General features: G+C 38.0%; 1 protein-coding gene and 1 long non-coding RNA gene across 2 annotated transcripts in view; one reads left to right on the top strand and one right to left on the bottom strand.

Moving 5' to 3' along the window:
- The window catches only part of LOC139892422 (uncharacterized), a 35,820-nt gene extending 11,528 nt beyond the window's left edge, over positions 1-24,292 (bottom strand). Inside the window, exons 1-2 of the long non-coding RNA XR_011774063.1 lie at positions 24,215-24,292; positions 21,466-21,534 (exon numbers count right to left, since the gene is read on the bottom strand). This is a non-coding gene — a long non-coding RNA (uncharacterized lncRNA). The remainder of the gene's footprint in view (positions 1-21,465; positions 21,535-24,214) is intronic.
- A 1,036-nt stretch (positions 24,293-25,328) lies between these two features.
- Positions 25,329-26,319, top strand: LOC139892421 (uncharacterized). Its single transcript, XM_071875492.1, has 2 exons — positions 25,329-25,455; positions 25,744-26,319. Exons 1-2 carry the CDS (start codon positions 25,379-25,381, stop codon positions 26,087-26,089), a joined length of 423 nt encoding a protein of 140 aa, XP_071731593.1. The 5' UTR covers positions 25,329-25,378; the 3' UTR covers positions 26,090-26,319.
- Positions 26,320-27,486: the final 1,167 nt, after the last annotated feature.

Raw genomic sequence — 27,486 nt, 5'->3', positions numbered from 1 at the left:
CTTATGGATAAGGTTGCTAAGCTTGATGATCCTCGGTGTGAGTTGTTGTTGCTTAGGGCATGTACGGGAGTTTCTAAACTCTACTTTTCCTTGCGTACTTGTCCTCCTAGTATATTTGAGGCGGCTCAACGCGCTTTCGATGGAGCCCTTCGATCTTCCTTGGAGCGTATTGTTACTGCTTCAGGGCCTGGGTTTGGTGATTGGCAGTGGCGGCTTGCCACCTTGCCATTTGCATTTGGAGGGCTTGGTGTTTATTCTGCGGGAGATGTTCGTCATTATGCTTTTCTGGCTTCTCGATTACAGTCTGCTGGATTGCAGACCAAGCTACTTCGTCATGCGAGTATTGTTGGTCTTGGTCGTGCTTTTGAAGATGCATTGGGTCTGTTTAATAAAACAGTTGGGTTTGATATTTTAGGTAATCCGAGTGAGGTCGCTGCCCCAATACTCATGAAGAAATTGGCAGATGTTTATTTCACAAAGGTTACCGCTTCTGCAGAATCCACTTTTTCGTTATCTCCCCGACAATCGGCCTTATGGAAATCGCAGCAGGGTGATCACACCTCTGCTTGGCTAAGGGCAGTCCCTATTTTGAGGTTGGGTCAGACGATGAACGCAAAGACTTACCGATGTGTGTTGTGCTACCGGTTGGGTGTTCCATTGTTCTCTATCTCGACGGCATGCTCTGCCTGTTCAAGGGTTTTTACTGGGGATATTTTCGGGGATCACGCGGTGTCTTGTGCTGGTATGGTGGGTATTAAGCATCGACATAATGTTGTTCGGGATTCCCTTGTTGATGTTTGTTATCGATCTGGGATTTCAGCGAGAAAGGAGGTTGACATTGGGTTGTCTGGAGGGAACGACAGGGCCCTCAGACCTGCAGATGTGTTACTTTATTCCTGGGATTGTGGTCGCGATGTTTGTGTTGACTTGACAGGGTCTTCTCCTTTGACACAGTCTGGGCTTTCTGACTTTGTCCCTGGACGTGCTGTGGTTGATGCGGCTCGTCGGAAGCGGGTCAAGTACGAATCTAGCTGTCAGACGATTGGTTATGGTTTCATTCCTTTCTCATTTTCTTCCCTTGGGGAATTAGAAAAGGATGTTGTTTCTTTGCTAAAGCGGGTTCAGAAGAGTTCGATGGCGCAAGATATTGGTGCCGGTGCTGCTGCTCATATTTTTACTAGGATAGGTTTTGCTATTGCTAGAGGTGTGGGGGCCCAGATTGTCTCTAGGCTCCCCACTAATTTTTTGTAAGTTTTAATACTTTTAAGTTTATTATTATTATTATTATTATAATAATAATAATAATAATAATAATAATAATAATAATAATAATAATAATAATAATAATAAAAGATTTTGATAACAATGACGGGTTAACTGCCATTTTATTATTAATTATTTAGCTCTATTATTAACATCCTTTAATATAGTGTGTAATTTGTTCACTGTCATTTTAAAAGTGACAAGTACAACTGTGTACAATGACTTAAACGTATTAACGACCGTTCTTAAGATCATCGTTAGCAACATCCAAATAAAAACTATTCTTCTAAGTTATTATTATTATATGATCATAATTCTACTGTTATATGGCCATTGATAATTATTTTGTCATTTTAGATAACTTCACTACACATGTGCATTAACAAATTGTATTTTATAATTGTTTAATGTATACATATGTTATTAAAAATGATGGTGGAAATATCAACAAATAAGACAACTCAAATTTATCGATATGTTTTTGTAGGCCACATGAATGTAAATATTATTTTGTAGCTAACCAAATTGTGATTTTGTCCGATATATACTAAATCCGTCTCAAAATTATTTTTAAAAAATGTAAAAAGTGACAAATAAATATGAATTTATTTATTAACATTATTTATTAGGCTTTTGTTAACGTGCATAAAGCTATTGTACAATTTAATAACCGTCACTATAAAGTCAAAATGTAACGACAATGTACAACCTCTTTATGTTCGTTAGTGACAGCATTTAGGGACGTACTTGGCGAATCTTATTTATTATTATAGTTTTATCCAAATTCTTAAATATTACTCTTCTTTTACATTTTTCCAGTTTAGTTTCTAGGAGAATTTGATGGGTATGAAACAGATTACGAATTTAAGTAGTCTACTGAATCATTTTCAAATATAAGTATCATAAAAAATATTCACGTGCCCTCTAGATATCGAGCTTTTTTAACGAGTGTCTTAAGCATGTCAGTTAACACGTATTTTTTTCATTGTATATAACGGTTAATTATTATTTTTGAAAGTCATAATGTAAATATTTTATTATTTTTTTCATTGTATATAACGTATTTCCTTTTTATTATTTGATTATTATTATCATCATCAATCATTATCATCTTCTTATAGGCCTCTTCTATTAAACGTATGATTTAAGCCACACAAAAAATAGTAGTACGTTAGGCAAATAGAAATTCTATATTTCAAGATATATTTCAACATTTGAAGTTTTTATGTTATAATCTTATGAACTCAAAAGAACACACAAAAATATTTCAATATTGTTATTAGAATCATACATATATTGATATCGATTGATATTCATATTGATTAAGCATTCGTGTCCCGACCTCTTTCAGGTTAACCTTTTAAAGTGAGTTCTATAGTTGAGCTAAGTCCGGACTCTCATAAGCTTAAAATCCAGGGTTAATTTTGTAGCTTTTATGATTTGATATCGAGAGTGAGTTCTAACCTTTGTTATGTTCTCTTTAAGACCTGGATGCCAATAATCCAACAACAATCTCAAACCAACCACTATAACTAACATTTAAATTTATTATTTGTATCTATTAGATAGTATATTAGAATATATGTATAGCCCAGTTCAATTATGTAATGGGCTAGATCCATCTGGTTTTCTAGGATTATGGCTCTATAAATAGTGACTATGTAAACAATAATATTCACGGTCTCATTATTTTACATGGTATCAGAGGGTGGACCTAGCCGGCCACTACAAACCGATACCTCTAGACCGCCCCGTCAAAATCAAATCACCGAAAAACCCTAAAATCGCCCCACTGTCGTCACCTACTTTTTGTAAATTGGCCGACCAAAACCTCAAAATCTTGTATAAGACCTATCTTGTTACCACGCACAATCTCATTTATCCTAAAAAAAAAAAAAATATGAAGCTGCCACCATATTTCTTTTACTTTCTTATTCTATTTTACGATTCGCGTGAAGAGAACTCGGGATGACACTATAATTTTGTTTTTCACCCGATGCAATATAATCATTCACTACTTACGATCTTTTTTTTTTTTTTTTTTCTTCTTCTTAACCCATACCGTCCCATTCTCAATTGAAATCGGTTGCATATCTCACTAAACCTTCAATATTTTCCCAATGCACCTTTGAGGCTTTGATCTCTATTTTTTTGTTATTACCGTTTTTCAAACATATAGTTAAATGTTCAGTTAAATTAATAATCGGCATAGGACTGAGCCTCCTAACTTGACTAGGTTTCATACCCCGAAAAAAAAGGAATACAAAAAAAACTCTTTTTTGCAGCGTTGAAGATGACTGTTATCATCGACAAAAGTTCTATGCCGAAGTCCTGCTCAATTCTTGGGCAAAGCTAACCACGGCGTAAAAGAAAAAAACGTTGCGAAAAAAGAATACGCAGTCAAGCAATACGTAATCACATCCGCGAATAGCTGTCTATTCAGCTCATCAAACAAGAAAAAAATATATTTTAATATTATGTTTAGTTTTATTTCTTATTTGTTTTTTTAATGTCTTTATGTTTTGCTCCAATTCGAACTTTCGCGATTTAGCCATTCGGATTGCGAGGGAGTGTTAGATAGTATATTAAAATATATGTATAGCTCAGTCTAATTATGTAATGGGCTGGGTCCATCTGGTTTTAGGACTCTATAATGGACAAAGCCCATTACATAATTGGACTGGGCTATACATATATTCTAATATACTATCTAACACTATCATCACCCTCCCTTATGAATGTCCAATTATAATACTCCCTCCGGATCAAAATTACGGTCTCGCTTTGACTTTTTCAATCTTTCTTCTACTACTTAGACTTTAAATATTTTTGTTCGTGTTATATAATAAATCTAGAAAGTTATACCAATAAAAACACATTTTAAATTGAATTTATTTATATAAATGTTATCAAATATTTTATAGCATAAATAAAAATATTTAAAGTCAAAATTTAAGAAGAAATACTTTGAAAAGTCTAGTAATTTTGAGACGGAGGTAGTTAGATTTACTGAAAATTTCTTCAAAAACCAATCACAACAAACCCATCGCCATTTCATTTCAATTTGTCTGTGTGATACTATATATCACCACCTACGAAGTCGTCTGCAAGAACATCTTAACCACGGCGTCATACCCTTCTTCCACAGTCTTCTTAACCTTTATCAGCCTTCGTAATCATTAAATTAGATGGTAGCGGATGTAGGAGTAAATGAAAGTTGCCGGAGGAGTAAGAAGAGAATGTGATGGTAATAGAGCGTATCACATCTATAAATATGTATTTGTATTATTTAGAAGATATTCTCTAGAGATAGTCAAAGATATCGATAGAATCATACTCGCAAAAGAGTTGGGACAGTTATTAAATAATTGAACCCCATAGTTATTATGTTTATTCATCAGGTATTTATAGATTACAATGGATACTATTAAACCCTAAATCAAACCTTAACGGACCGAACTAACAACGCAATCGGGTTGGGCCAATGATACTAATACTCTAACACTCTTCCGCAGTCCGAACGGCGAAATCGCGAAAGTTCGGACTGGAGCAAAATAATAAACAATAAATAAAAAGGTAAAAAAAAAAACTTTTTTTTCTCATTTGCTGCACCGAATAGATTGATATTCGCTTTGCTTGACTGCGTTTCCTTTTCCGTAATGTTTTTTTTATACGTCGTGGCTTGCTTTGCCTAAGGATTGAGCATGACTTGAGCACAGAACTTTGTCGACGATAACAATCTTCATCAACGCTGCAAATAAGATTTTTTGACAAAATATTCCTCTTTTTTTCGGGGTTTGGAACCTAGTCAAACTAGGCGGCTCAGCCCCACACCGATTATTTATATAGATAAGCTAGAATAGGATATTACAAAAACAATTTAGGAAATAAAAATGTGACATCGGTGGCGGCAGAATAACACGTACACATGTTCACCTTATGGAATTAATTGATGCGAGGTGATTAGGGATTTTGAAAGTAGATAAAAATAAGAAGAGATGTGGCTACACAGATCATGCGGCTGATTCGAAGGATACATATGAAAAACAAAAATAATAATAATAATAATTCCGTGAATAGATGCACTAAGTTGGCTACGTAGGGTTTTTAGTTGGTGAATAAGAAATAAGAGACCAACGAATCAGAAGATGGTGGTGGATAGAGAGTTTGACGGGTTGGTTTAGAGTAGGTCTCGGGATCAGACCTAAGCTCTGATTACCATGTTAAATAATTGAACCTCGTAGGTATTATGCTTTATTCATCAGGTATTTATAGATTACAATGGATACTATTAAACCCTAAATCAAACCCTAACGAACCGAACCCACAACGCAATCGGGTTGGGCCAATGATACTAATACTCTAACAGTTGTTACGTATTACCTAGTATATCGATATATGTATGTGTATATGAATGAGAAAAGCACAGAACATTATACTCTTTCATGGTATCAGCCTACAATCACGATCCTTCTTCTTATTCTTATTCTGCCAAACGAAATTTCTCCTCTTTCACCTACAAATCAAAATCTTCTCTTAATTCCCCGATTCCCTGATCAACTTCAATGGCAGAAACACACAAATTTCATCCTGCACTCACGGTTACTAATATAAAAAATACAGTCCCTGTCACTCTCGACATGGACACCAAAATAAGCTTGTTCAAAACACATTGCAAAGCTTATCAAGTGCTCGAACACATTATTCCCAAAACAACAACCACTGATTCCTCATCAACCTCAACCAATACCGATTCTTCTCCAACTATCAACAAAGAAACATGGGATCGATTGGATGCAATTGTGCTCCAATGGATCCACGGGACCATCTCACTTGATATGTTAGACATCATTCTCAAGCCTGATCAAACAGCTCAAGATGCGTGGGATCGCATCAAATCAATCTTTGAGGACAACAAAAACTCTTGTGCCGTTTATCTCCGTCATAAGTTTGCAAACATTCGTCTTGATAACTATCCGAATGTATCTGCGTACTGCCACGCACTCAAAACCATTGCCGACCAACTAGCAAACGTTGGTCCGGCTCTTGAAGACGATCACATAGTTTTACAACTCATCACGGGTCTCAATGATAACTATGATCAAGTCGGTTATCAAATCTCTCATACAAAACCCTTACCCTCGTTCTATGAAGCCCGCTCTACCTTAATCATGGAAGAATCACGTAATTGCAACAAACCGCCAATGCATCTGCCGCTGCTACCGATACTGCTCTGGTTACTAATGTCTCATCAAAACAACCTTCTTTTGCAAATACAAACAATCGGAATGTTGGTTAATTTAATCGAGGACGTGACAATTATCGTGGTAATCAACATGGTGGTCGGAACTCTTGAAATCGAGGTCGTGGTCGTCATCGGCAAAATAGCTCTAATTTTGCTTCTGGACATAACTATCAGAATGGAGGATATGGTTATTGGGACTGGCAAAGTCCAAATTGGAATGCCCCACCACCACCATATCCTACGATGCCTTGGCCCAGGTCTAATTATAACGCTAATGGACAGCAAGGAATTCTTGGGCCTGGTCCACGTCCACAACAGCACCAACCAGCTTATGCCCATTCAGTTGCTTCAGGAACACCTAATGATATCGAGTCTGCTATGTACACCATGAGTTAAAATCTCCCTGATGAAAATTGGTACATGGATACGGGTGCTACATCTCACATGACGGGTTTCGCATGAAGCTCCTATCTTATTCTCAATTAAAGTATCCTTGGCATATTATTGTAGGTAACGACAATAAAATTCCAATTTATGGATCATGCCACACTTTTATCCATTCTATCACCGACCTCTTTATTTGTCCAATGTCCTTCACGCACCTCACTTAATTAAAAATCTATTATCTGTTCGTCATCTTTCTACCGATAATAATATTTCCATTGAATTTAACCCTTTTGGTTTTAATGTCAAATATACAATTAGATCTTGTTTAATTAGGAGCTCAGCCGCTCAGGTTAACAAAAACCAATTTAATAGCTTTGGAAACCATATCTAAAAGACTTAATTACACATTTGGTCACTGTGGTTTGTCAAAAATTACAACTTTAATCACTGTGGTTTTTTTTTGCAAGTTTAGTCACTGTGGTTTCAAAAAGTTACAACTTTAGTCACGGAATCTCACAGACGTTTATTTGCTCCGTCAGAAGACATCATGTGCGGATCACGTGAGGGGTATTTTCGTCATTCTAATTATTTCTTCTACTTTTTCTTTTTCTTCATCTCTTCCTCTCCACCTAAAATCAGTAAACCCTAACTTGATTTTCCCCTTTTCTTCAATCAATTTCCAAACACAAAACATATATTTAAATTTTTCAGTACCCACTCTATCTTCCAATCAAACATATTAAGTCTGGAAAAAACTACATCAAACATATTATCTCAAACTCACTTTTTCAAACCATTTTCTTCAATCAATTTCCATACATCAAACATATATTCAATTTAAACATCTGGAGAAAAATAAAACTCATTTTTTTCCAACTTTCACACACTAAATAAATGCTGCAATTGTTAAAACTTGGTCAAACACCTTCACAATTGAACACTTATTACCCATTTACCTTTAAGCTTCAGAAGAAAAAAAAATTCAAACAGCTAAATACGGTGATGTTCACCATGAACAATTCATGGTTTCGAAAATTATGGTGGTGTTTACCTTTTATGTTTTCAATCTGACTAAAATAAATACAGGAACATGTCTGGTTTTCAAATTGGGAAACGAGATCTGAAAACCCCTTTTTATTATTTGAAACGAAGATGATGAAGACGGGTTCCAGATCTGAAAATAGATCCATGATGAACCGAAGTTCAAGATCCGAAAACAGATACATGATGAAGACGATCAACGAAATTGTTGGAGTCGTAAAATCGTTAACTGATCGACGATATGGTGGAACGGAAGTGGTCGTCGGAAGTGATCGACGATATGGTGGAACGGAAGTGGCCACCGTCTACGTCAACGCCACCATCACCTTGAAGATTAATTGTTCTTGAAAGAATTGATTAATTTCTCTTGAAAGGAATCGATTATTAGTGATACCTTAAGCCATCTCCATTTAGAAGTGAATGGGTTTTTGCTACTGTGTTGGTACTCTTAATTTAATCCAAGCTTTTTTGAATACAAAAAAAAAAAAGAAAAAAAAAAGAAAAAGAAAAAAGTTTGTGAAGAATAATAATGAAGGGGAATGGTAAAAAGACCAAAATACTCTCACATGTTTGGCACATGACTGTGGTGTAACGGACTAAACTAACGTCTGTTAACATAAGTGACTAAAATTGTAATTTTTTGAAACTTCAGTGACTAAACTTGCAAAAAAAAAACTATAGTGATCAAAGTTGCAATTTCTGACAAACCACAGTGACCAAATGTGTAATTAAGTCTCTCTAAAACATTACAATCTGCGTGGGATTTGGAATTATCAACATTAATGAGATGTAATTTCTATCTAGCTAGGGTATGATTCATTGTTATAGAAATGTAGCTCACCCGATGTTAAATTTGAATGTGGTTTTAAGATTTATTTTTTTATTTTTGATTGTGAACTTATTAATTGATTGTGATGAGGTCCAACGGGTCAGGAGTTCGACTCCCGTTGGCTACATAGTAACCCACAATTTCATCTCTGCCATAAAATACCACCCATGACACCTTTCTCACATCACGTTGGGGAAAGGGGAAGTGAATTTTACCGTCCATGCCCCGTATGGGATTTGTGCGGGTTTCCTCCCGGGCATGCAGTTGGGGGGCGGGTATAGCAACTGCGGGAGATAATCGTGTGGGTGCTTAAGTCCCCTGGGGGATCCCCAACTATCTGTTGTCCAAAAAAAATAAAAAAGGTAATGAAACGATAAAAATACCCTCATGTGCCACGCGCACAATACTACTTAACGAGATTTCTCTAATGACCATTAGGCTGAGAGACCAATCGTGTAACTATGCTAACGTGGGTGACCAACCACGTCAAAAAATCCTAAATGTAGTTTTTGACCAACACAATTTTACCTAGTCAACAATATACATTTAGCATGTTAGCTTATGTGTATGTGTTTCCCAAATTTTCAAGGTTAATAATTTCTTTCCAAGTCTGCCAAAATGGAAATAACCCTCTTTTATGACGTACTGCCTAATCTAAAGGTATCGTGAAGAGCCCTCATCATGCAAACCTTGAAGCACATTCAAATTATTAGAATTGTTGCATTCAAATATGATATCCGAGGGTCAATCACATTATTAGTATTTATCACTATCACATGGGGTAAGATTTTACTAACCTAAAATTTTGCAATGTTTTTAAACTTTTAACTGTGTTACAACGCTTGCAATCAATCTATACACACACACACACACACACACACACACACACACACACACACACACACACAAACATCTATAAACAGCACAACATAATAAGCTACTTGAAAACTATAAAATCCGTAAATTTAATAGTTTTTCATGATAAAATCGTCATCCACATAACATTAACAATTTCAATCTTACCATACAACTTTTTTTTTATGAAAAACAGGAAGATTTATAAAAAAGCTAATCAAAATTAGGAAAAAATGGAGTAGAATAAAATTACGATATCAAGAAAGCAACCCCCCACCCCCCCCCCCCCCCCCCCCCCCCCCCCCCCCCCTCTACATCAAAAACCCACCTCCGCTTTATGGCACAAACCCAAGTTTGAATAGTCCGGAGCATGGAACAACGCTTTCCAAAATATATTAATACTAATGAATGGGTCTTTTTGGGCCAATCAATTTAACTAAAAAGGGAACGTCTCAACAAGGTAAATGTCGCCCGAAGTTAATTTCTATCTACATAACCCTCCCAAGTCCCAAGTTATTTGCTATTAGAAAATGGATTATTTTGTAATCATATTAAAAACATTACCAATTGAAATAAGTTCCTGAGAGAAACTGACAAGTAATTACAGGTTAACCCAACCTCACAGCGGAATACTTCGACATAATGGATCACCATTTCGCAGAATCAAACCCCCTAAGAGGAAGATTTCATTTGCTCTCTGTTCGTGGAACGAAGCATACAAGTTTTAATCGAACAGATTCACCTATGGATGCTTAAAACATACCTGTCGTAAGGAATGAGCATAAAATCGGTCTAAAGAGAGTTTAACTTATCTACTGTTCAACATAAAAAAAAAAATTCATGAATTTCCACTTTGACGGGTGATAAATTTCCAAAAGAATGGAGCTTAGAACACATTACATGAAGATTCCCACTAAAAACTGCATCCAATCAAAGTTTATGGGAAATTAAAATGCCAAAGGATCAGTTGGGTCAAAAGACTCGAAACATGCCCAAGAACACATGTTTTGCACTCATATTAAAATGCCTTGCATATGTTCACTCATATTAAAATGCCTATATGTATTGCACTTTTTAACCAATGTAACAAACACATGGTGATACAGTAAGAAAATTTATGACTAAATATCAAACTTAAATAAGTTGGAGTAGAGAAAGGAATATTAATAATTTTAAACAACAGAAGGATGATCAATATCTAAACTCTTCATGCTCAAGTTGTGTACTTCAACTGCACAACAGGGCCAGCCGAACAGCTGCAAGCGATGTGTCACAAAATTGAATATAAAACAAGAAATGATGGACATAAGTACACAGTAGCCAAGCTATAAAACGCACTAAAAAACTGTAACAGGTTCTGCTGAAACAAAGCAGGAATATTGACGGAAGCATGAAAAAGTGAACAGGCAGTTACACAAGTGAATAGCTTACATAACAAAACCAATAAGAAGTTCTTCAAATACTTGGACGTTGAAGGTGAATGGTGATTCAAAACATAAGTAGTTGTTCGATACGCCTGCAAAGACAACGATCAATTTGGTGATCGAAAGCAAGTGAACTAATATGTCTGTTTTCTGACCACCAAGTCAGCAAAACAGCAGATCGATGATGGAATGCAAAAAAAGGCGCCACAGCTATACAACAAATAGTGTATGTGTGTGGACACGTGTTGATATTCATGAACGTAATTACTCCAATCGTTTCAATTCAATCAAGATTATTTCTACATTTCATAAGCTAATCGTTATGTAATTGCATTCTATTCTATAACTGATTAAACACAGTTTATAAACAAACAAAATGAAGTCAGATAGACAGGAATTTAGCATGCTACAAACCTAAAGTCCTCAAAGATGACATTTTTATGGTAAATACAAAAGTTAAAAACTCTAATATACGGACTAGTATAAGCTTAGCTAGTGATTCTGGTATTAAACAGCGATTAAATTAAGCATTTTGGTAAATACCCGTTGAGCTGGCTTAGAACACATATTATTTACTTGGGCTGCATTCTTCGCCTGGTTCGCTTTCACTCTATCAGGTTCCTTCCAAGAGGCCAAAATTAAACGTCTAACATCCTTGCTCACTAAGATAAAAAAAAATTTAGAAGCGAGACAAACTCACAGGCAGTCAAAAGGGATTTCAGAGGTTTTTATTATAGAGACAGTTCCGGATGCAAAGTATAATGGTTCATCAATGAAGTGTCTCATCCATGACGATAGCATTTTTTCACTTCAGAGTGAATTCAGACCCGATCAACTTAGATATTAAAAAGCTCATTTGTGCAATCCTAAGATGGAGGACATGCCCGTGACCAAGAGACGTGCCCCATGCCCTAGATGAATGAAAACTTCCATGTCCGAGAGGATGATATGTCGTAGGTCCGAAGTGGATGGCTCATTCCGTGACTGCGGTCATGGCTCATTCCGAGACTGCGGTCATGGCTCATTCCGAGACTGCGGTCATGGCTCATTCCGAGACGGAGGACATGGCCCATGTCTGAGACGGAGGACATGAGCCATTTCCATGTTGGAGGACATGGCTCACGGCCGAGACTGTGGACATGGCGGACATGGCCCACATCCGAGACGATGGACATTGCCTACGTCCTAGAAAATGGACATGACCCTAGAGATGGGATCGCGGGCAACAGGCACGAATTCTTTATAGCCACGACCCGCCCGCCATAGCTTTGTGCCGGTGCCCGTGACCCGTGTATACCTGCAACCCACAGGTTTAATAATTATACAAATGGGTGGTTTCAATGTTGGGTCAACTGAGGTCAACCGTTATGGCCCAAGTAGTATATTATTTATGACAATATTTTTGTAATCTTTGCCCACAAATATTTAGGCCATCAACCCAAATAAGCAAGGCCCTGAGATGAAAAGTTAACTATTTTTATAAACCTAATCTCCAATCAACTTTTCCTCCATAAACGATGTGGCAGGTTCAGAAACACATGACACAAAAATAAAGTGTGGATTTACGTTAAAATATATACGTAAATTAATGTGTAACTAATTATATGTATGCGGCTTAACGGGTATACCTGTGGGCTGCTTAAACGGGTATCACGGGTTTGCAGGTCGAATTTACCCGCAACGGGAGTTTAATATCCATGACCCATCCGTGACACGTCAACGAGTATAATTTTACCCGACCCGCACCTACGCGTAAACTTCTTAGAATTTACCCGCCCATCATTGAAATGGATATCCGCGGGTCATAGGTATCGCGGGTCATGGGTATTTTTCCTCTCGTTGCCATCCCTACATGGCCCACACTCGAGACGGTGTACATGGCCTACGTCCGAGACGGTTGATAGGGCCCAAGTCCGACACAGTGGACAGGTCCCACGTCTGAGCCGGTGGACATGAGACCCAATGACCATGATAAAGAACATGCCCCAACGACCAAGATAGATGACATGCCATACGTCCTAGAAGGATGACATGTCATTTGTCCTAGATGGATAACATGCGCGCCATGAGACGGAATACAGGCGTCGTGTCCGAGACAGCGGACAGGTCCCGTGTTCGAGACGGCAGAGTGGTCCCGTGTCTGAGACGGCGGAGAGATCCCATGTCCGAGACGGAGGACAGGTGACACGTCTGAGACGGCGGAAATGGGTCATTCCGAGACGGAGGACATGGGTCATATCCGAGACGGAGGACATGGGCCATTTCCGAGACGAAGGACATGGGCCATGTCCGAGACGAAGGACGACCCATGACCGAGACGAAGGACATACCATAACGAGACAGAGGAAATGGCCCATGTCTGAGACAGAAGACATGGCCCATGAGCGATACGGAGGATAAGGCACATGAACGAGACGTTGTACATGACACATGAACGAGACGTTGGACATGACACATGAATGAAACGTTAGACATGGCCCAAGACCGAGATGGTGGATATGCCTCATGACCAAGAAGGTGGACATGGCTCATGACCAAGAAGGTGGACATGCTTCATGTTCTAGATGGAGGACATGCCCCATGTCCTAAAGGAGGACATGCCCTAAAGGAGGACATGCCCCATATCCAAGATGGATGACATGTCACATGTCCGAGGCGGCGGAATGCCCGAGCCGGCGGACATGCCCTATACTCGAGCTGGCGAACAAGCCCCATGCCCCAGCCAGCGGACATGGCCCATAATCGAGCGGCAGACAAGCCCCATGCCCGAGGAGGCGGAAAAGCCCCATGTCCGAGGCAGCAAACATGGCCTATGTCCGACACGGCGGATATGGGCCATGTCCGAGACAGAGGACATGACCCATTTCCATGTTCGGGGACATGGCATGACCAAGATGTAAGGACATGGCATTACCATGACGGTTAAAAGACATGCCCCATGTTCTAGATGAAGGACATGCCCAATGACTGTTAAAGGACATGCCTCATGACGAATATGGAGGGCATGCCTCATGATGGTTAGAGAAAATGCCCCACGACCGAGATGGAGGACATAGCCCTGACTGAGACGGAGGACATGCCCCCCCGATCGAGACGGAGGACATGGCCACGACCGAGACGTAGCCTATGTTCGAGATGGAGGACGTGGCTCATGTCCGAGATGGAGGACATGTCTCATTTTTTATTGAAAGACATGGCCCACGCCCTAGATGGAGGATATGGACCATGCTTGAGATGGAGGACATGGCCATTGCCCAAGATGGAGGACATGACCCATGCCCGAGAAGGGAGGCATGGCTCATGTCCGAGATGGAGGACACGCCCTATGACCAAGTTAGAGGACATGGCCATGACCAAACAAGGCTCATGTTGTAAATGTTGTTGGTTTCGTTGTTGGTTTGCCAAAATATATATAATATTGATGGTCGGTTCCAATAGGGGTCTTATAGGTTTCCCTGTCGGTTTATAACAGATTTGACTTTTTGATGTTGGTTTATGTAGTGGCTTGTAGAAAGTTACCTTGTTGGTTTTGATGTTGGTTGCAATATCTGTGTAGGTTTGACAGTTTGTTTGTTGGATTACATTATGAATTGTAAAACGAGTCTCTTCTTTGTAGGTCTCGACGTTGGTTTGCCGAATTTTGTTTGGAATTGATGGTTCAATATCAGTTTACATTATGACTTGTAAAAAAAGTCCCCTTATGGGATTTGGTCGATTTGTAAAAAGAGCTTATTTAAGCTTGAAGAGAGAAGATTAAAAAAAGGAAAAGTATGATATGCTATCACATTAAAAAAAGGAAAAGTCACCCTATTTTTAACACATTAATTGACCCACCCATTTTGCCACCTCTATCAAACACCTATTGTTTCATATCTGGTAAATGATAAGTTACGGTATAATATATGTTAAAATACAATGCAAATTTAGAATAATATGGAATTAGTAAATGTATATGGGTAAAATATCTAGATATTAATATGTATAAGAAAATATCTAGATATTAGAATATGAGAGAAAAATCTAGAAATTGAAATGTAAAAGAAAAATCTAGATATTTGTAGGTTGTAGAAATATCTAGATATTTATATATCCATGGAAATATCTAGGTTCTAGAATGTTCCATGGAGTAGTATAAATATGGGAGGAGATTTCATTTGTGTGTAAGGTGTGAGTAAGTTGTGAAAAGAGTGAGAGTTGTGAGGAAGTAAGAAGTGTGTGAGTTAGAGAAGAGAAAACTTATAAGTAAGTAATATTGTAATTGTATTTTGTATTAATAAAAGTGTTATTTGTTAAGTTTCCCGATCAAGCCTTAGTTTGTATTTAAGTTCTTAGTGCACTTTTGTTGTTCTTATTATATGGTCGGCTCTGCCGCCTAAGTAATACATGGTCGGTTATACCGCCTAAAGATATATGGTCGACACTGTCGCCTAAGTACATTGTGCACTAAGGATTTATAAAATTAAAGGCTAACCAACGTCAAAGTGTTGGTGTAGTGAGTCTAGTATATTCTAGGTCCTCTATAGTGGGTGTGTTGGGCTCGTCAAAGCTTCCAACAATTGGTATCAGAGCGGGTCGTTCGGGACCATTGCTAGTGGAGGTACTCATCGGTAAATGTTGGACGTTTACATCGACTTGTTTTCACCAAGGCTCTAAAGGAGATTCTGTCGGAGCACAGTTAGGAACTGTGAAAGCTCATCGGTCAGGGACCAAGCTTATTGGACGTTGGACGTCATGATGACAGATCTTGCAAGTACGAGCAGTGGAATCAAGAGTCTCAATAACCACAACTATGGTTATTGGCGGACTTGTATAGAATCCTACCTACAAGGACAGGATTTGTGGGAAATAGTTGCTGGCAGTGACACAACGCCTCCACCGAAAGAAAATGCTGAAGCCTTGAGAAAATGGAACATCAAGGCCGGGAAGGCTTTATTTATATTGAAAACTACAATCGAGGAGGATCTATTGGAGCACATCCGTGACGAGAAAACACCAAAGGCAGCTTGGGAAACTTTTGAAAAATTATTTTCAAAGAAGAATGAAGCACGCCTCCAGCTCTTGGAAAATGAGCTCGCGGGTATCTCACAAGGAAGTCTGTCTATTTCTCAGTATTTCACCAAGGTGAAATCAATTTGCCGTGAGATATCTCAACTTGCTCCTGAAGAGAAAGTGAGTGATGCAAGGATGAAGAGAATTATCATCCACGGCTTAAGATCCGAGTATAATGGATTTATAGCTGCTGTGAGAGGATGGCCTACTCAACCATCATTAATAGAGCTGGAGAATCTATTGGCAAATCAAGAGGCATTAGCCAAGCAGATGAATGAAGTAACCGTAAAAGACGGAGAAGATGCACTCTTCACCGATAAAAAGAAAGCAACATCTCAAAGACAAGAGGCGATGAAAGAAAGTAAGACATATGGGTGGAAGGGTCACCCAAAATCAAAAGGCAACGCTTCAGGGGGAGCTCAACAAGGAAGAAGAGATCATCGCCAACAATACGGGGAAAATGATAAGAGAAAGAATGGTGAATGCTTCAATTGTGGCAAGAAGGGTCATTTTGCTCGAGATTGTAGATTCCCCAGAAGGCGAACTTTTGAAGGAAATGTGGCCGCCGCAAGAGATGAGAAGAAAGAGGTCACATTCGAAGCAACCATTAATGAGGAAACATGGGATGCAGAAGCAGGACTCTCCGTTGAAGCTGACATGGATGATCAAGCTCTTGCAGCAACCTTAAAGTCAAAAATAAACTACAAAGATGATTGGATCATCTATTCTGGGTGCTCAAAACATATGACCAACGATGGGACGAAGCTGCAAGAAATGGAGGATTACAAAGGAAAGAGAGTCGTGTTGACAGCCAACAATTCAAGGTTGCCTATTTCTCACATTGGAAAGACAATAATTCCAAATGAAGGCGGCTCTCATAAGCTCCAACTCGAGAAGGTGTATCTTGTCCCTGGCCTAAAGAAGAATTTACTGTCAGTACCACAATTGACAGCAGAAGGGAACTATGTGCTCTTTGGACCAGAAGATGTGTCCGTATTCAAGAGAGTAAAGGTGGTTGGCAATCCAGTTATGCATGGAAGAAGAATAGAATCGGTCTATGTATTATCTGCTGAAACAGCTTATGTGGATAAGACTCGAAAAAATGAGACGGCTGATCTTTGGCATGAACGTCTTGGGCATGTGGGCTACAACAAGTTAAAAGAGATGATGGTAAAACGCATAGTAAATGGGCTTCCTCAAATTGATATCCGAACAGATACAATATGTGCTGGATGTCAATTTGGCAAAGCTCACCAATTGCCATTCAAGGAGTCACAACATCAGTCCAAGACACCACTAGAGCTCATACACTCAGACGTCTTTGGCCCAGTGAAACAAACATCACTTGGAGGAATGAAGTATATGGTGACATTCATTGATGACTTCTCAAGGTATGTCTGGGTTTACTTCATGAAGGAAAAGTCGGAGACTTTTCAGAAGTTTAAAGAGTTCAAGAAGAAGATAGAAAGTGAGCTCAATAATAAGATTAGGTGCTTACGCACAGATAATGGAGGAGAATATTTATCAACCGAGTTCAATATCTATCTTGAGAAGCACAAGATCAGAAGGCAATTGACTTGCCCCAATACTCCACAACAGAATGGAGTGGCAGAACGCAAGAATCGTCACCTTGCTGAAACTTGTCGAAGTATGCTTCATGGTAAGAATGTACCAGAAAGATTTTGGGCCGAATGTATGAGGACGGCATTATACGTGATTAATAGGCTTCCACAAACCAAGTTGGGGTATATTTCACCATATGAAAGATTATGGAAGATCAAGCCAACCGTCAACCATCTCAAGGTTTTTGGATGTGTATGCTACGTCTTCGTGCCAGATCATCTCCGAAGCAAATTTGATAAGAAGGCAATTCGGTGCTTTTTTGTCGGTTATGATGAATCAAGAAAAGGATGGAGATGTTGTGATCTAAATACTGGAAAGTGCCATACTTCAAGAAATGTGGTATTTGATGAAGCTTCTTCATGGTGGTCACCTCAAAAGATAGAGCTTCCAGAATCTCATGGATTAGAAGAAGTTCCAGAAGAGAAAGAAGAACATAAAGAGCACATATCGGATCCAATTAAAGAAGGAGATGGATCGTACTCTAAGGAAACGAGTCCATGGAAAACTGGGGTACATCAATCTACATCCGAAGAGGTTCGTCCAAGCCAAATGGATGCCGAGGAGCATGTGCAAGAATTACGGAGATCAACAAGGCCAAGGCAACCTAATCCGAGGTATGCCAATGCTGCTCATGTGGATGAATCAATACCTATTGAGCCTTCCACTTATGAAGAAGCAGCACAAAGTCAAGAATGGCAGAAAGTGATGGAAGAAGAAATTAATGCACTAAAAGAAAACCAGACATGGAGTTTAGTTCCAAAGCCAAAAGATGTAAAACCAATATCTTGTAAATGGGTTTACAAGGTGAAGACTCTATCAGATGGCTCAATTGAAAGGTATAAAGCTCGACTTGTTGCTAGAGGTTTTTCTCAACAATATGGGCTGGATTATGAAGAAACGTTTAGTCCAGTGGCGAAGATCACAACAATTCGAGCTCTACTAGCTTTAGCCGCTAGCAAATCTTGGAAGCTGTGGCAGATGGATGTCAAGAACGCTTTCTTACATGGAGAACTTGATAAAGAAATTTATATGGAGCAACCAAGAGGCTTTGAGAACAAGTCCCATCCTGACCATGTCTGCAAATTAAAGAAAGCACTATACGGCTTGAAGCAGGCTCCAAGAGCTTGGTACGGGAAGATTGGCGAGTTCTTAGTACAAAGTGGTTTCACAGTTGCTCCTTCAGATTCTAGTTTATTTGTGAAACAAGATCAAGGAAAACTAGCCATAGTGCTAGTATATGTGGATGACTTAATCATCACGGGAGATCACTATGAGGAGATCCAAAGAACAAGAGAGAATCTGTCTATCAGATTTCATATGAAGGAGCTTGGAGAACTCAAACATTTTCTTAGACTCGAAATAGAGCAGAAAAGAGAAGGATTATTTCTGGGACAACAGAAATATGCGCGAGATCTTTTACAAAAGTACGGAATGCTTAATTGCAAACCTATCTCAACTCCGATGGATCCGAATACAAAACTACGAGCAGATGAAGGAAAAAGTCTTCAAGATGTTACCATGTATCGAAAGATGGTCGGAAGTCTTATTTATCTCACATTAAGCCGGCCAGACATATCTTATGCAGTTGGAGTGGTTAGTCGATACATGAGCAATCCGAAGAAGCCTCACCTTGATGTTGTACGACGCATCTTAAGGTATGTTAAAGGCACTATTAACTTTGGCATTTTGTACAAGAAAACAAAAGAATGTCACGTGACTGGATATTGTGACGCCGATTACGCTGGAGACTATGATATACGACGGTCAACAACTGGATACATGTTTAGTCTTGGATCGGGAGTAATATCATGGTGCAGCAAGAGACAACCAACAGTATCCTTGTCAAGCACTGAAGCAGAATATCGATCGGCATCGTCAGCAACACAAGAAATTACATGGTTGAAGCAACTAATGGAAGATCTTCATCAATCAACAGATTATCAAGTAGAGCTTTTCTGCGATAACCTATCAGCTATACGTCTAGCAGAGAATCCAGTCTTTCACGCAAGAACAAAACATATAGAAGTACACTATCACTATGTTCGCGAGAAGGTCCTTGAAGGGGAGATCAAGATGGTGCCAACAAAGACAGATGAACAGGTAGCAGATATATTCACCAAGAGCCTAAGTAAACCGAAGTTTACAAAATTCAGAGAAGCACTTGGAATGGTCTGCAAGACATCGTTGGAAGAAAATTTGCATTGAGGGGGAGTGTTAAAATACAATGCAAATTTACAATAATATGGAATTAGTAAATGTATATGGGTAAAATATCTAGATATTAATATGTATAAGAAAATATCTAGATATTAGAATATGAGAGAAAAATCTAGAAATTGAAATGTAAAAGAAAAATCTAGATATTTGTAGGTTGTAGAAATATCTAGATATTTATATATCCATGGAAATATCTAGGTTCTAGAATGTTCCATGGAGTAGTATAAATATGGGAGGAGATTTCATTTGTGTGTAAGGTGTGAGTAAGTTGTGAAAAGAGTGAGAGTTGTGAGGAAGTAAGAAGTGTGTGAGTTAGAGAAGAGAAAACTTATAAGTAAGTAATATTGTAAAGGTATTTTGTATTAATAAAAGTGTTATTTGTTAAGTTTCCCGATCAAGCCTTAGTTTGTATTTAAGTTCTTAGTGCACTTTTGTTGTTCTTATTATATGGTCGGCTCTGCCGCCTAAGTAATACATGGTCGGTTATACCGCCTAAAGATATATGGTCGACACTGTCGCCTAAGTACATTGTGCACTAAGGATTTATAAAATTAAAGGCTAACCAACGTCAAAGTGTTGGTGTAGTGAGTCTAGTATATTCTAGGTCCTCTATAGTGGGTGTGTTGGGCTCGTCGAAGCTTCCAACAATACATAACAAAAAGCACAATCTTAACAAAATGAACTTATGTCCGTTAAGCGAGACCTTTGGCTTATTTGAGACCAAGGATTGCGCAATTTCTACATAAGCTTTATAGCTCAGGGAACATACCAGGCATCCAACAGGGACAACTTTGTAAAGCAATGACATCACACTTAACACCCACAGAACATATGAACTAACTTGGAACAGATTGATAGCCTTCTGATGTTTTGTAACTTGCATTTGAAGGATAATCATCTCGCCAACTGAGAATCACACCACCCCATAGCTGCAGAGCATCCAAGGTAAAAAGTAACATTAAAAGATAAAATAATCAGTTAGACCACCAAATTTAATAAATTTACAAAAGCGCTGTCAAAACACTAAAATTTATATTAATAACACGTAGAGCCTCAAGACAGATTCCGAGTCGAATCCCAAGTTCAGACAGGAATGACCCACCCAATTAACCACTTAAATTGACAAGCCAACAGCACACCCACCCACAGAGGCTCAGCATGATCCATAAGGTCTGTGAGTGCATGAACAAATAACAAATGGATTCAAGCACTGCAGTCTGACAGGACACGGCAAGATTAAAGTTAACTAACATTTATTTGATAAAGTTTTGCCTAATGGTTACAAAGATGCATTTATCAACATAAATTTAATCATACTTTTTTATTATATACATATATTCAATCAATTATTCCAGAAAAACTTTAATTCGAAGGATTAAAATTATTTTTCCAGAAAACCCTAACTTCGAAGAATTAAAATTAATTTTAAAGAAAGCCCTAACTTCGAAGGATTCAGTCAATAAAACGAAACAGAAATATAGAAATCTAAGATTATTTCATCAAGATTAAAAGCATGAAATTGAAAATCTTACCAAGTTCAAGGCGTCTTCTTAATTCCGCAAGAAATAAGAACAGCATTCACTCAATGAGTCCCAAAAAACCTAGATCGGATCATCCAATTTCTTACTTGCATTAGTATTGATATTGTTATCACCCGGACCCTTATTGACAGGCCGGTAGATAAACTTCTGCTTATTTCTCCCCATCAAAAATCCATCCTTATGCTTAAAACCATTTTCATGAACAACTTTTTTAGCATTCTTTTTATTCACAGCCATGAAACCATCATCAATTCGAGTACTCTCAACCACCACAGGAACCCGACGCGGACATTGAGCATCAACGTGTCCAAACACATTACAATCCGAACATCTGGGCGGTTTCCATTCAAATTCTACCCGAACAGTGTCCAAGACTTTATCTTTATTAATTAAGCTCCGAGTCGCCACACATAGCGTTTCTTTCAAGTCTTTGTCTGCCGACACTTCTATCATAGCTCTCGCATAATTCGGACGGCCCCAAGATTCCAAACACATCGTGCTTGTGTACGAGTCCAACATTATTGGACGACCCACTTTTGAAGCAATAGCACTCAACCCCACTTCTGTATATCCGGCAAGTGGAATATCGTGCAACTTTACCCACACCGGTACCTTAGTGACATTCTCTTTAGTAAGTGAAACATCCGGAGACCATTTGTTCAATATAATCGGAATGGTTCTCACCATCCATGGCCCACTCTCCAAAACATCCCCCATACCTTTTTCGGAATTAAACTTGAAGAAGAAAAACCCCTTCGAGTTCATCATCACCTTTTCAATCCCAAACTTTTTCCAGACATTCATAACATAGCTTTGAACAACCGGGAAAGCCACCCTTTTTCCAATAAAATATCCGTATAAGGTATGGCTATAACGATTGGACGCCTCCTGCACAGACTCAATAGGAATTTCAACATCAATACCATCTTCCAATACATCAGATGATTCATACAAGTAGAACTGCACTCTACGTTTTTCAACAGGACCGTGCAAAGCTGCCATATAATTCTTAAGAGTAGGAGTACTAGTGTTATTGCTATTTGGCATGACTTTATTAGTATCATCTTCATTATTTGCAGCAGAACTGCTAACCGCATGAACCTTCTGACCAGAAAAAAGTGGAGGAAATTCATAATTAAGATTAGACTTTTTACCTCCAATCACACCTTCTTCGCTATCTGATGCATCGCTGTCAGTATGAACACTACGCTGATCATCGTGAAGGTTACCCAAATTGATCCCCTGCACGTTTGAAGACGCAATGGATTCATCATGTGGACCTTCAAACACCTTATTAGATCCAATGTTCCCCAATTCAACCCCAGTACCAATAACATCTTTACTTTGGGAGACAGGTTTTGATGTAGAATCATCACTACTAGAATCAGACTTCTCATCACCACCAATAGTGCAGCTCCTTAAAACCCTAGGTTGGGTTTTTTGGAGATTTTTCTTCTTTCCTCCTTAAATGGTCTCGTGTTTGTCTTCCAAAACAAGAAGGTGGCCTTGGTATTAAAAGATTGAAGGAGTGGAACGTTGCTTTAATGGCTTCTCATATTTGGCGTGTGCTGACAAACAAACAATCGTTGTGGGTTCAATGGGTGCACACATACCGCCTTAAGGGTAGAAGCTTTTGGGATGCTCCGGTTGTTGCTGGGGCAAGTGTTAGTTGGCGCAAGATTCTGAGTATTAGAGATTATATACGTGATCGTTTTGTTTATAATGTTGGAGATGGTGTTACTGTCTCAGCGTGGCATGATGCTTGGAGTGACTATGGGCCACTTGCTAACTTTATTTCTAACAGAGATATCTTGAATGCAGGATATTCTAGAGAAGCGAAAATTTGTGATATTATTTCGCAAGATGGCTGGAATTGGCCGAATGAATGGTATTCTAAATACCCTGGGTTGCGCAATATTAATACGCCTGTCTTGTCTAATGATCCAGATTCAATTCGATGGAGAGATTATGCAGGTAACTTGGTACATTTCTCGGTAGGCATAGTGTGGAACACCATTCGTACCAGATCTGATCCGGTTAACTGGTTCCCAATTGTATGGTTTCCACAATGCATCCCTAGACATTCTTTCTTGGTTTGGCTCATTTTTGGTGAAAACTTAAAGACTCAAGACAAATTAAAACCATGGGAGATTGGGGCAAGTGTTGTTCTTCTTTGCCCTTTTTGTCACGCTGAACCCGATTCGCACCTGCATCTTTTTTTTCGATGTCCATTTGCAGCGCAGGTTTGGAAATATGTTAAGAGTAGCGTGAGGGTTAATGTTGCAGGAAATGATTGGACTGACTTTGTTGATTCGATCAGAAGCTGCGCAGCAAGAAGAACTGTTTGTAGTATCGTTTCAAAGCTCTTGTTTGGTGCGGCTGTGTATATGATTTGGCAAGAGCGAAATAAAAGGTTATTCAAAAAGGATGCTAGATCGTATAGTAAGGTCGTCGCTGCTATCTTTTCTATGGTTCGGCTGAAAATTATGGCTCTTAAATGGAAGAATTCAAGGCAAGTGAAGTTAATGAAGGATGCATGGAAAGTCCCGTAAGGGTAGGCGTCTAGTTGTTTTAGTGTGAGCCTGCGTGCTCATGTGGCTTGGTTGTGACCATTTGGTCTGGTTTTCTGACTTTGGGCTCTACCCTTAGTGTTTTTTGAGCTTAACTGTGTAATCCTTTGATTTGAGTTTAATATATTTCACCGGGTAAATTTTACCCTTTACCCAAAAAAAAAAAAAACCTAGATCGGAAGAATTCAGTTCTCCACCTAAAAAACCCTAATTTTTCGAGAACGGAAATCGAAGATACAACGTATTTATATAGGTATAGAATAGAATAGATAGATGCCGGTACTTCAGCGCTAGTCATGTTAACGGTCAAAACTACACGTAAAACAACGCGGTATGGTTTATGTTTTAATTTAATAATTCAGATAATAAAAAATAAAACAATAAGTAAATAAATAGATAAATAAAATAATAATAAAAATAATAAATAAATAAAGGATTTTACTAGGATTTACAACGTTCTTTAACGTGGTGTACAATTTGTTAACTCTCATTTTAAAAACCGGATCACTCGATGGGATAAAGGCTCGACCACATGCTTGCATGGATTGTGGTTCGGTGTCCCCTGGTTAGCGGTTCGGGTTTCCGCCCGAACGTGTGCGTGAGTGACAAATGAGAGTATTCTATATCAAAATTGCCGTTAAAAAAAAAACTAAAAACTATCAGCGGGTGTGTACACATGGGTTTTAAGTCGGGTTATACTATATATATTACTGATTACTGATAAGATTTCAAAGAACTTTATAGCATGAATTTTCTTTTAGCGTTGGCTAATTTACAAGAGAAAGGCAACAAAAAAAAAAAAAATTATACATAAAAGAGTAAATTTTCAGTTAAAACGGGTTTTATGTTTGCTAATAATTAATTAGTGTTGTGGTAAAAAACCTCAGTTATTTGTGGGCCTGTATCCTTGAAAAAGTAGGTGCAGGTTCAAATCCTGAGGGGAGTTTTCTTCAAAGGTTGTGCCTCTGGTATCCTTCATTTTGTGCAGGCCAAGCAGTAAACTAAAGCATTTCGGGTACGCTTTGCGCGACGGATGCGAGGAGTATTTTCCTAACGGGTGCGTTAGTGACAAATGAGAGGATTCGATACCGATATTGCCATTATAAAAAAAAATAAAAAAATTAATTAGTGTTGAGGCGAATGTATAGTAAATGAAAGTCGAGGATACGTTTGTTGGCTATATGTTTGATAAATAGAAGGGTATATTTAGCAAAAAAATTCTATTGGGGGGCAAATATATAAAATGAGTAATTAGCTTTCAGTAATCAGTATTTTTTGTTTTTACCAGTGTATTCTCTCTCAAAGTCAAAATTAGGGTTTGAAAAATTGGATCGATGGAGGGCGATTCGAACGCCGTAAAAAGTAGCGGCGGTACGGTTGCGAGTTATCTTAACGATGAATCTACTCCTCTGTGAGTTTTCTGTATCTATTGTTATATCTATAATCTTATGTATATTATTAATGCTATTGATATATAGATATAGATACATATAGTGTAATAAATCTCAATTGTTTTGCTTATGCTGTCATTTTGATTGCATCATTGAACTATTTACTGTTGCTCTAGCATATACTTGATTATTTGTTTGTGTTCATTATAACTAGAGGATTCAGAGTAATGTCACAATGTTTAATATGCCAACAATTCAATTGGCATCAAATTCTAATATAGTTGCTTGTGATTTATCATTTATTACAGGATTCAGAATGCTAAAGTTAGTACTGAGATTGACTACAAACCCTATCACTTAGGAGCTATCTTGGTTTTAGTCTTTCAGTGCTTGGTGTTGGCGCTCACCGTTCATGGTAAAAAGGAAACTCCATTTGAAGCCAACACCTTCTTGATGAACTCCATTGTGTGGAAATTTTTGGTATTTGGATTGACATCTGTGGTTGTGTATGCTGATCACAACATAATTACTTTGACCAGCAAATCTGGGGCCCGCCCCATCTTAATGGGTGTTATACGCTTCTTTTGCATCGTAGCTCATTTGTGTCTTATCTCTATAATGATCATGGAGCTAATTGGATCAAGCAAGGGCTAACTTGTTTACGGTTAGAGATTATATGTAGTACTATGCTGAATCATTTTGTTGCTATTGTTTTTGTTCAGAAATGTGTTAGTTTGTTAAGCGAAGAGATACGTCATATTTTGAAGATGATCGTAGTACAAAGTTGTCTAGTTTCTGTTATATCGTTTCTCTATGAAGCTAAGACAGCCTTCTATATTACTGAATATATGTCGTATGTTGTTATATGATGATTTTTGTTTGATACATTTTACGTGATATGCAGTAACTATCTTAAGTTGATTAACAACAGACCTATATAAACAATGTGTAGTAACAGGTACAATTTTTGCAAAACTTCGATATTGGACCCCTGTCAAATTAGTGTACTACAATAGCATATACCCTTTATTTTAGTACAATGGACTTTCAAACCCAAATAGTGTTATATCTTAAATATATCTTAGGGTGGTATATCTTGGATAGTAAAGGAAATGCTATTAAAATGGTCATGGATAACCCGGTTATAAATACGGTTAAAAAACACTAGCTTCCCCATCTTTCCCAATCATTCACTTAGTTTCTCAATATATTTGGGTCATTATAGGTTGTTATATGCAAACTGTTTATAGTTGATGTATGTAAACTGTTTTTGGGTCATTATATGTAAACTTCAGGTATTTGGGTCGTTATATGTCATGACCTTTATCGACTTAATGTATGTAAACTGTTTTTGGGTTATTATATGTAAACTGTTTTTGGTACTATGTCATGACCTTTTTTGACTTGATGTCATCAGGTATTTGGGTCATGAACTCTTTTGACACTAATTAACCATCAGGTATTTGCGTCATGACCTTTTTCGACACTAATAAACCATCAGGTATCTGGTTATGATTTACGATTTGGTTATAGTACTTTGGTTATGATTTACATTTTGGTTATAATAGTTTGGTTATTATTTACATTTTGCTTATAATACTTTGGTTATTATTTACATTTTGGATATAATACTGTTATGCTGTTATAGTCAAGTTTAATACTGAGCTCCTTTTAACATGATCTGCTTACATTATGATCTGCAGTATGCTAAACAGTTTGGTCATTTGGGTCATTTGGTTTATCAAATTTGAACTTGTGTAGTAATAATGCTAAACTGCACCTGGTCACTTAGAATATTAAAAATAAACTGCATATGGTCATTTGGGTCTGATATTACATTTGGGTCATTTGGTCACTTAGCATATTAATCCTTAACTGTAATTGGTCATTTGGGTCATCCGAGTCACTTAGCATATTTATGTTAAAATGCATATGGATGCTAAACTGAAATTGGTAATTTAGTTAGAACTGATACTTTTGTATGTAATCTACTTATGGCTAAACTGAATGATATGGGTCAACTGCAAATTGGTCATTTGGTCATAAATTTA

Source organism: Rutidosis leptorrhynchoides, chromosome 2 (genome assembly GCF_046630445.1).
Source record: "Rutidosis leptorrhynchoides isolate AG116_Rl617_1_P2 chromosome 2, CSIRO_AGI_Rlap_v1, whole genome shotgun sequence".
NCBI classification, from domain to species: Eukaryota; Viridiplantae; Streptophyta; class Magnoliopsida; order Asterales; family Asteraceae; genus Rutidosis; species Rutidosis leptorrhynchoides.
Note: the sequence above shows the minus strand (reverse complement) of the source record. Positions and strands in the feature narration are given on the sequence as shown.

Bases quoted from the DNA above. Each gene is read 5' to 3' on its own strand.
- LOC139892421 (XM_071875492.1), top strand. From the start codon at position 25,379: ATGGAGGGCGATTCGAACGCCGTAAAAAGTAGCGGCGGTACGGTTGCG. The intron at 25,456-25,743 runs GTGAGTTTTCTG...CATTTATTACAG, and splicing joins AACGATGAATCTACTCCTCT to GATTCAGAATGCTAAAGTTA.